This window comes from Rosa rugosa, chromosome 5 (genome assembly GCF_958449725.1).
Source record: "Rosa rugosa chromosome 5, drRosRugo1.1, whole genome shotgun sequence".
Taxonomy (NCBI): domain Eukaryota; kingdom Viridiplantae; phylum Streptophyta; class Magnoliopsida; order Rosales; family Rosaceae; genus Rosa; species Rosa rugosa.
In genome coordinates, this window is record NC_084824.1 from 40,790,069 (window position 1) to 40,801,664 (window position 11,596).

General features: G+C 37.0%; 1 protein-coding gene and 1 long non-coding RNA gene across 2 annotated transcripts; one reads left to right on the forward strand and one right to left on the reverse strand.

Moving 5' to 3' along the window:
* The first annotated feature begins 4,146 nt into the window (after positions 1–4,146).
* Positions 4,147–5,320, forward strand: LOC133708593 (uncharacterized). Its single transcript, XM_062134062.1, has 6 exons — positions 4,147–4,213; positions 4,344–4,517; positions 4,609–4,716; positions 4,811–4,880; positions 4,968–5,066; positions 5,177–5,320. Exons 1-6 carry the CDS (start codon positions 4,164–4,166, stop codon positions 5,270–5,272), a joined length of 597 nt encoding a protein of 198 aa, XP_061990046.1. The 5' UTR covers positions 4,147–4,163; the 3' UTR covers positions 5,273–5,320.
* Positions 5,321–9,078: 3,758 nt separating this feature from the next.
* On the reverse strand, positions 9,079–10,059 carry LOC133707732 (uncharacterized). The gene is made up of 2 exons (XR_009845256.1): positions 9,971–10,059; positions 9,079–9,505 (listed from the first exon to the last, which is right to left on the reverse strand). It is a non-coding gene; the product is annotated as an uncharacterized LOC133707732 (long non-coding RNA).
* Between the last annotated feature and the right edge of the window lie 1,537 nt (positions 10,060–11,596).

The following is an 11,596-nucleotide window of genomic DNA, read 5'->3' on the forward strand; positions in this document are numbered from 1 at the left end:
TACGTATTCCATTCTCATGTGCAGAGATGATTAGTTAGTGTGAGTGTTGGGTGTGTGTGTCGTGGATGTCTTTTGCTTCGTGGATTATTTATGATGCGAAGAAATGTTGTGTCCATCACACATTATTCATTCCAATTCACCAACCAAATTTTTATTCAGCTATAAAACCCCTTACTAATTGGGAACTAGAACTACCGATATACAGAGATGGTATAGAAAAATTTCGATTCAACATTCATGTTAATGGCCCTAGCTATTACAATAATTACTAAATGTTCAGTTTGAACTTTAACAAGTTTGATTCATGTCGTAGCTAGGAACATTCATATCGTAGTTTTTTATTCCTTTATAGCGATAACATTTTAATAGATATACATATTATCAGATATTGGAGGTTACTAATTTGTAAAGTATTCTAATCGGCGGTGTATATGGATATTAATTTTGGAGAAGGTTTAGTTTGATTTTAGTTATGTTGTGACCTTAACTATTTATGTCTCACTGTGTAAATTGCTGTACGTATTCCATTCTCTAGCTAGATTCACTTTACCATGGACTATAACTTTTTACTGGATGCATGTGGAAGACCTCACTTTACCATGTACTCTGAGAGCAAGTCCATCGGTATGACTTTGCCCGGGCAAAATGAGGGAATGATGATGTGTTTGACCGGTTAATTGATTTTTATGCTTCCACCATCCCATGCATGACCAGCCAGCCAACCTTTGCCTTTTCTTGACCCAGGCCAAAAAAATGGGCAAGCCTCTGACTATTTTCTTGCCCAAGGTCATGGAGCTGCAAGCTCGCCAAAGAGGAGAACGTGGATGACGTCAGGTGCAGACGCAAGGAGACAGACGCGGGAGTGGAGGCCACGGACCAATCGAGAAGCGCCATGTGGCCCAGCACTTTCTGCATATCCATATTTTGTCGCGTACGCGACATTGCTTTTACGGCAGGGGACAGGTGGCATCGACCCGTTGGCTTTTCAGAAAATTTGAAACCAACGGTGAACAATCCGACGGTGGATGAATTAATATTGATAGGAATTAATTGTAACGGTAATGTTCGGTGGAGTTTTGACCAGTCTTGACCGGTCAAGAAAAACAACGGGTGTAAACCCATGTCCAGTGGCAGTGAATAGTATCTTGACTGGTCGAATTCTTGACTTCTCGACTTTGCCTTTTCTTGACTACGGGTGAACTTGCTCTGATATCCAACATTGTTGTATTCCATTCTGTAGCTAGATTCAGTTTACTATGGAGGAGGATCCTCACTTTACCATGGTACTCTAATTTCCAACATTACTGATTAAAAAAGTTGGTCATTTAAATGACATAGAACCAAAAAAAAAAAATTGGTTAGTTAACAATAGACCTTTTTTTTTTTTTTTTTGAGAGAGAGAAGGACGTCAAGCTTTGATTGATGAACTTAATTCATACAATGGGATAGTTGCTAAGAAATTAAGAGCCAATTTAGCCAACATATGAGCAGCAAAATTAGACTATACACATGAATACCCAAGTAAATGATCATGAAGAAAGAAAATATCCTCCACAATACCTCCATATCCTGAAGCATCCTTCTCCCGAGACATAATATCCCTCACCAAATTCTGACAATCAGACTCAAACATAATAGGAGAAAGGCTATTACTCACAGCAAGTTGACAAGCCCTTCTAGCAGCTAGAGCTTGCACCAATGCCGGAGACAAAACCCTGTTAACTTTGCAGCAACAACCACCCACAATCAACCCATCAGAGTCCCTCACTATCACCCCGATGCCGCCAGAACATGAATTCTTATCAAAAGCACTATCAATATTAGCTTTCAACCAACTGGAGGAGGAGACCAAGGTTTAATTACCCTTGGTTAATAATAGACTTGATAACAGATTTGGAACATATGGAACTCCTAATTTTTATCCCAGATCCTATTCAAAATGGGGCCGAACTTGGTATTTAGAATAAAATGGAAAATGAGTTGATAGTCATTTAACACTTGAAAAGACTCCGGAAATAGTTGCAGCTGCAACAACAAATCAATAACAGTAATGCACTAAAAAGTGTCTTGGACTATATGCAGTACAGAATCTAATACTATCAGTGACTGATGTACTGAGAGATGAGCAGGCAGGTTTGGCAGCTTAAGAATTTAAGCTTGTTCCTGTTTTATATGCATTGTTTGAGTAGTTAATGCCCACCATCATTAGACTACTTAATCTAAGATCTAGCTAAGTGGTCCTAAATACTTTTTGTTACTGATTAGTGCAGAAAAATCATAACTTGTGTCTCAATTTTCTTTAGGAACTATAATTTCTGAAAAATTGGAATAATAATCACCTGTAACTGCTGATAATTGGAAACTCCTTTTTTTTTTTTTTCCTATGTGAAGAGATATTCCATTCCCCATGAGACCCTTCAAGGTAGGGCTGGGCTCGGGTCGGGTCGGGCCCGGAAATTAGTGAGACCGAGACCGAACCCGAAACTATCGGTTCGGGCCGGTTCGGGTTTTTTCTGAAATGAAAACCGACAGAAACCGAACCCATTCGGGCCGGTTCGGTTTTTCGGGTCCAAAATGCCCAGTTCATTGAAGGCTTCAGCTTTGCCAGTTCATTGGAATCGGAACTTTGGGATGAATTTTGAGGAGAAGCCATCAAAGTGATATCAAGTTAACACTTTGGAATAGGACTTGCCTGCAAAAATGATAACACAAGAGAATAAGAAATTCAATAGGAGAATAAGAAGACATGCATTCAGATTCAGTTATAATATGCATCAAATTAACACAAGAGATTGCAGAACCAACCAAACTTCAATGGAAAAAATTCATCTGCCACCAGTCGCCGACTCCAAAGTCCAAAGTCCAAACCCGTCGTGACCGACGACTCGACAAGGTCCACCGCGTCTTCAAGAGCTTCGACTCCAACGGCAACTGCAAGATCTCAACCTCGGAGCTCGGCAAAGTCCTCAAGGCCCTCGGTTCCAACGTCCCCGAGAATGAGCTCCAGCGCGTGATGGTCGACCTCGGTGGTCCACTGAGATCGTCGGCGACGGCGAACTTCTGGAGGCTGAGAGAATGAGAGGCTGAGATCGGGTTCACAGACGGAGGCTTTGAGAGTGGCGGATTTGAGGGAGAGTGGCGGATTTCATAGACGGAGGCTTTGAGAGTTTGAGGCTTGAGGCTTTGGTTTCGAGAGAGAGAGAGAGGGAGTGAGGGACTGATGGAGGCTGAGAGAATGAGAGGCTGAGATCGGGTTCGAGTAACCTAATTCTTTTTTTAAAATATTTAATATATTAATATAACACCCAATCATAGATAGACAAGTGGCAACTCAGGGTATATACGGGTCGGGTTCGGGCTTTCGGGCTCTTCATATTTGAAACCCGAGACCGAACCGAGATAATATTTTCGGGTCGGGCCCTAGCCCGAACCGATATTTTCAAAATCAAAACCGAACCGATTCGGGCTTTTTGGGTCGGTTCGGGTCGGTTTTCGGGTTTTTCGGGTCCGGACGCCCACCCCTACTTCAAGGCACAAAGAAAGAGGCATCGGTATATTTGTACCCTATACTATGTGTTTGTGACAATTCTGTATAGTTTGATTCTTATATCTCCCATCAATTGAAAGCAGATAGATCTTTGTCAAAACCATTTAAACAATACCATTTTTTTCACCAAAATTGTTAGCCATTTCATTGGCAGCTAAGATCCAATTGAGTTATCATGGCATAATCACTCAGAATATACATGTTACGTATTTTTAAAATGTATATCAGTCCCAGATCAACTGTGAGATTTGGTTTCAATGCATCACAATTTCTAAGAGTGATTTGTTTACTGCACTAAAATACCCTAATAATATGGTACTTATTAGTATAAGAGACAATTAAATCCCTGTTAAAGAAGCACTATGCCAATAATGCCTTCAGACGACACATTTCAGACGACAGAATTTTTGTTTTCTGCCAACAAGAGAATGAGAGATGTATTTGATGATAATGAAGACCTTGAAAACTTGCCACCGAATCTGCCAACAACATTAAAGGATTTGTACACGTGGGGGAACAATTTCCTTAGAGACGGGGTCACCATCCACACAACATTTGCTGCGGACCTTTTCGGCCGTTCAAAGAAATCTGTCTGTTTAGAAGTGATCTCTATACCATGGCCAACAACCTAGAAGTATCAAATCGTGTACTAGTGTTTTACATGAGGTAAGGAATTATTAAAGCAAGCTGGGTGCATATAGTCAATAATTCATTATACGATTGAATTTTGATTGTCATGTATCACTGTTTATTTTGAAGTACTTTTAACAGTTTCATATTCCAAAATAATTTGTAGCTACCTTCATGAAGTCTTGAAGAAGTGTAGGATGGTGGATATGGTTGCCTTTGTCGATCCTGATCAGACTGGTACAGTTGGGTGTGGAAATCCCACTGAAAGGGCTCGGTCTTTGTCAGATCGCTATAGGCAAGGGAGGTTAGGGCAAATCGTTGTGGTTCCATATAACTCAGGGTACGTAAAAAGCAATTTAAGCATCTAGTCTGCCAAGTTATATTGTTAATGGTAATATAACAGATTTTTTTAATTTTATGTTATCCTATAGTGCTCATTGGATGTTGACGATTGTGAACCCAAATGAAGAAGTCGTGCACTTCATGGATCCACTTAAAAGGCGACTCGATACTGGGGAATGGAAATCTATTGTCAACAAGTAAGTCTCTTATATTGTACTATAATGATTGATCAGTTGGTGTTACTTGGTCATGTACTGGACTTGTTTACTAATTATCATTTTCTATTTGAAGCTCTATTAAAATCTATAATGCTCACAAGAATCGGAAAGGAAGGAAAGTAATTCAATGGAAGAATCTTGCTGTGAGTCGGTTGAACTTTTTGTAGTGGTTAGTTTTATGTACTTCATTGTATATTTCACCTTCCATTATCTTAATTCTGTATTTTCAGGGTATTCCGGAGCAAAAAAATGACAAGACTTGTGGATATTTCATTATGCGTTACATGAAAGAAATAGTGGAGGACAAGAACTTGGATTTTAGTATGAAGGTAAAATTGATCAACTGCTTACCTATGGACTTAATTGTTTAATGATATAGTACGTGCATGCTCTGTGCATGAAACTTTCATATTTAATTTGCTACATTTCCTTATTGCAGTGGGGAACGAGGTCAAATTTGGTTTACACAGTCAATGATATTGATGAGATCCGAGCGGAATGGGCTGAGCATGTTTTGAAGTTCCCAGAAAATTAAGTATCAGCCTATATATATGCTTTTGTTTCTGGTAGGTTATGAGCAGTAGTAGTGTCTAGGAATTGCTTTTGTGCATTTTGACAGAACTGCCTATATATATGCTTTTGTTTCTGGTAGGTTATGAGCAGTAGTAGTGGCTAGGAACTGCTTTTGTGCATTTTGACAGAACTGATGGAAAGTGTTGAGCAAATGCATGCAGTTGCTGTAACTACTCTATGGATGCTACTAGGTTTTTGTCTTAGTTAGATTAAGATCCGTGCAACAATGGCAGTCATTAAAATCATTTAATGTAAAGACTAGCATGCTAGCTAGTTTAGTATTATGCTACTGATGGGAATGTATTTTGGTGGGTTGATTTATGCAATGAGGAATTTGTTGATTTCAGATCTTATAATTAATCTGCCTTTCTCGATTGACTACTGTATAGAATGAGATTTGCTATGGTTCAAATCCAACAAATGCAGGTTTATGATATGTTGTATCACAAATACAGTAACAACAGAAAACTGAAGTTCAATTCACTGTCAAACAACAGATATGCCTTTAACAGACAACAGAAAACTGAAGTTCAATTCACTATCAAACAACATAAATACTTCTAACAGACAACATAAAAATGAAGTTCAATTGATTATCAAACAACAGAAACGCGAAGTTTTATTTTCTATCAGACAACATAAAAACTTAAAATTGTGGTTGGAATACGAGACAGACGACATAAAAATAAAGTCTTACAACTATTTAGACGACATATGAGCATAATTTACCCAATTATAAGTGATTTACAAACAACAATTAAATGTCGTTAAAAATGCATTCAAACAACAGATTGTCAAACAAGTCTTTATTTTGGTAACTTCAGACCACATGTTTGGACCCAAAATGAGCATTTTGGTTTGACAAAGCGTGTCTTGGAGAAATTGAGCCAATATCAGTGGCTCACATATATATTTTTGATAAGTTCAAAAATATATTATTAAGAGGCTAAATAAGGCCTACCAAACATGGAAATGAAAAATCAACTTTAGCACATTTTCCTACTTCGGCTAGGAGAAAGCGAGCTAGACAAGAAATGAGGGATGGCGGACTAACCATCCGAACTCCAAATGAGTTGAAACTTTCCAGATTAATTCTAGACATCCCATTGATCATTTCTTATGAAGAGTGCCAAAGCTCGTTCGGAGTGGAAAACCTTCAAACAAACAGTCCAATTTTCTGCAGAAGCAAAACTTGGAAACTGGACCTGTAAGAGGTCCAGCAGCATTTCCGGCCCAACCACATGGAAATAAATTCTGAAATTTTACCACAATAATCTACATTCATGGTGGATCATTTCATATGAAGAAATCGAAGGTTGAATCTGAGTTCTTAGTGGAGATAAAAATTGAGGGATAAGGGAGCAGAAAATGACTTAAACCTAACAAATTCCATTAAGTGTTTAAGTATTCAAACCTAACATTCCATTAATGTTTAAGTGCTAAAACCTAACCCATTATGAGTTGTTTAAAGGCCAAATAGTGTTGCTTGGTAGCCTATAAATAGAGGCTACAACATAGAACAATTCACTCATTCATACATCAAAACATCTCTAAGATGATCTAAGTTCTCTCTAGAGCAAACCTCTCTAAGAGCAACTCCTCTCCTTCTCTTTCTCTTATCGGTGATCACACTACTAGTCCTAGTCTTCTCGGAAGCCGAATTTCAGTGCCACCAAACCCTCTGTCAAAGTGCTTCGGTCCTAGTCTCCTCGGGAGCCGACGGTAGTGCCGCGACCACAACGGTTACAGAACCAGCCAAGCAACACTACTACAAAAAAAGCATTTTAGGACGTTCAAAAAACGTCTTCGAAAACTTTAGATGACACGCAAAAAAAACGTCATCTATCAAGGAGTCATTGTAAGTCACTTACGAGGACGTTCAAAAAACGTCCTCTAATGTTTATAAGGACACCAAAAAAACGTCCTCTAATCTTAAAAAAAACGTCATCTAATGTCTTTAAGGACACTAAAAAAGTGTCCTCTAATGTCTTTAAGGACATTAGAAGAGCGTCCTCTAATGTATATTAGGACACTTTTTAAGTGTCCTTAAATCCGAGAAAAGGGTCATCTAATGTATATTAGGACGCTAAAAAAACGTCCTTATATCTATTATAGAACACAAAAAAAAAATGTCCTTGAAACGAAAAGAAGACATTTACATACAAATATACTTGACTACAAGCACATTCTAGTAACTAATTCCTAGTTATACATTCTAATCTTCTCTAATCCTAGATGACAATAGACATACATACAAATGTACAGATCTTTATCTAAAGAAAACAAATAACACAACATTCATTAAGTAATGTACAGGGGAACCCTCCACCTACAGTAGGACTTTCATGATCAGATAACACTGGAAGTCTGGAACCACCTAAATGTAGTTTATCTACAAAACTGAAAAAGTTACCAAAAAGATCAATTACAAAACTCAAATCATTGTACAAAAAGACAGTTTTAGTAGTAGTTACCTAGAGGAGCATCATGAGCATGGAACATGTATATAGACTGATGACGAAGAGGAAACACCTGAAGAAACTCAAGCTGCTGCTTAGCATGTCTTTTTAGTTTTTAATACTCATGAAGCTAAAATTGATGCGTAGAAGTACCAACATTACAATAGTTTCAGAAAATCAACAATATGACTAAAGCAGAAAATTCAGTCTTCAATCACAAGACCTATACCAGAAAATCAACAATATTGTTATAGATAGCTGTCCAATCTTGTCAAGATTGCATAATATCAATTAACAAAGAAGAAATATATGCTTTACCACTCAATTCAACTAAGAAGAGAACTTATATTACTGCATTTTCTTTATGGGGTAGACAAAATCAAATTCCCACATGTATATAAATGAATTTGAATCACACACAGTTGGAGACAGTAAGCAAATTATTAGTGAAAAAGCTTACAAGATCAGTTGTTTGGAAACACAAGCAAAAGTTAGAACGTAATAAGTAGAGGGCATGGCACCAAAAACCTTCTAGCCTTTTCATAGAAAGTTCTCAATTGCATAAATACCATACCACAGTATTATTGATTCCATTTTCTAAGCTATAAACTTATTTGAAACTCAGCCCACATATCACCTATACCATAATAACTAAGACAGATTTTCTTAAGGCAAATCATGAATTTTGGCAGAGGCAAAAGAAAGAAGCAAAACAAAGTTCCATCTGGAACTATGTGATTTGCCCTTGTAGAGCAGTCATATTTCGAAATGTAATCTCTATGATCCCAAACTTAGGACATAAGCAAAAGTAATTACCGTGTATAATCCCGGTAGTTAATGTACTTTATTGGCCTTTTGATCTTTCTTTTGCTAGTCCTCAACCTAATATCAAAAGTTTTACATTAGTGCAACTGAGCAATATAACACTACTATTAATCGATTAAATTACAAAACGTACTACATAGCAGCATCTTAATCCAAAACTTAATAGATGCAACCACATATGGATGTCCACATCAAAACACACAAGCATCTAAATCATGCAGAACCACGCAACATTCCTTACTTGTAGAGTAAACCAATAAGCCATAATCAAAATACAAACATTCCTTACTTTACCTGTTAAAAACTTTAACATTTAAACATGCCAGCAGCTACTAGCAACTTAAGTTGAGCATCTGTTCTGCCAAGTAAAAAAAAACAATGATTAAATAAAGTACAGAAAAGAGAGAACAATACAAATGTACATCGAGGAATAGAGAGAACAATAGCTGGTTCTTGCAGAAATATGACTTCTGGATGAGCTGTATCAGAAAATTAGCACTCCATAACTGATTTTAATTGCATTTCACTCAATACATGGATAAAATTCTCAATAAGAAATGTTTAAACAAGAATCATCCAAAAGAAAAACAATAGAGGAGAGTGACACTAAAGAGCTTGAGGACCACTTTTCCATTCTTTCCTCTAGTTGTCCATAATGGAAATATCTTAAGTTGCCAATAATGGAAATATTGTACATGTATAAAAGAGATTCAGCCTATGCCAATCCATCGTTTCAACAGATCAGTGACAATCTTCAAAGTTGCCTCCCATTAGAAATATGTACCTTCGGGTGGTTGGACAAGCTTCCGGTTGTGTGAGGCTGTCATTTCCTTCTTCAGCTGCATCAATATGTTTTCCATGGTGAAATCCCGCTGCCAATTTGCCAGCATTCCAAACTTCTTTGAATCAACCTGTTCCCAAACACTTCATTAAATAACATGAATCGCAAATACAAAATTCTTGAATAGTGAGAGGAAAACCACTCATACATATTTGTAGAAGAAATCACTGCAACAAGATGGAAATCTGACATTGGCTCAACGAAACAAAGTGCAATAACTCAGAATTTTATATGAAAGCAAGTTTCTGACAGTCTGATTTCCTAATTCTTAGGACATATGATCCCTATATGAAAGCAAGTTTCTGACAGTCTGATTTCCTAATTCTTAGGACATATGATCATATTAATAGTGATAAGTCTTGATTAATTTCCTAATAACATTGAAATCATATCCTCAACCTGTATCCACTATAAGGACTGGGATAATCACATATGAAAACAGGGAACAGAAATTAAAACCAGGAGCAAAGCCAATAATTGTCAAAACCAAGCAGTTGAATAACATCCTAAAATACAGGTTATGAGACAACATTACCACTCCAGTTTCATGATTGACACAAGTCATCTTGATGCGTGTATGAAATCGTACACTTGGTGGCTTCTCTGGATAATCTTTGTCACAGAGATGGAGTCCATGTGGATTAGCTAAAGCATCACTAATATATCATTGAACAAACTATTAATTTAAAAGACAGTATGAGATGGATTTATGCAATAGCAAAGCATCCTTCCAACTAAAATAGGAAAGAAATAAAACAACTGTACCTATGCAAAAGCTAACCTTCGAGCTACATATGATTCCCAAACAACGTACTTGTTCACAGTTCTCATCTCCTTATACAAGTTCCTACAATTCACACAAACAAAAGACCATATGAAATCTGAAAAATCAGGGTGCAGCATTTAAGATTGACGAATTGGTTTCTCAGATAGTAATCAATACAATATGACATTATCATCAACAAAAGCAAGTCAGTAATCCACTAACATATAAACCCAATTGCTAAAAGAAAGAAATTTTCCATTATAGGCGATCACAAAGATAATACAATTCTATATTAATTCATTCCATCGAATTCAAGCCTAAAGCAGTTGAACCCAAGAACCCAATCAATTTAATAACACAGATTCACACAAAAAGGAGAAGAAAGTTAGCAATTAGAGAGAAGAAGACCAAGAAAACGTAAACAAGCTTGACTACTCTATGGATCAAATAACAGGTGGAATCTTAAGAAGTCCTCCTGCGAGAAAAAGGATATAATAAACTGACTGAAGAGCACATTTTACAATTATGAAAAGACCCACCAATGTCAACTACACCATGGAGGATAAATTCCTTTTAGTGATACAGTCAAACAGTGTGGCTAATGATTATGGTAATGATCAATATTACTAAGGTTGACACATAAGATGTCTTAAAAGCCATTAGATTAAAATCGTGCCACCAAAATATGCGAAGTTACACCTCAGAGAAATTGTCACAAGGAAAACTACTACGATCATCTAATTCAATTCAAATCCATTGCTCAAAACTTTTAGATAAACACAACTTCCATCAAATTTTGGTTATCCATCACAATGCACCCTGAACACAAAAACTGATACCTGTCTGTCGCTCACAAGAATCGCATTGCAACGTTGTGAAGATGATGAAGATGCAACAGCATTGGTAGCAGATGATGATGGAACATCAGATTGCCCAATTTCCCTAAACAAGAAACAAACACAACAAAGCATCAAACTTTCAGATACCCACAAAAAGAGAAACACAAACCTTCCCAAATGCCAAATAGTTCAATTAACTTCCGCACATAATCAAAAGCTTTTCAGTCCCATGGGATCGGAATAAAAACCAGCAATAAAGGGTTTAAGATCGATCCAATTTTCGACCAAACCAAGAAACATAAATAATCCAAGCACAGAAGCAAAAGATTTTAACTCTAGCAACGAATCTATTTCGGGGAAATTATAAATGGAAATTGGAGACACAGTCCCAACTATCTAATTTCCAAATAACCTAACCATATAAATTTATCAAGCAAATAGAAATTGATCGACTGCAAAGCCTTAACACCCACTTACCCAGAAGCTTCAACCCTACAATTGAATCAAAGCAACAGAAATTAATTATCTAAAGCTCTCTCTATTGTAAATGTAACTT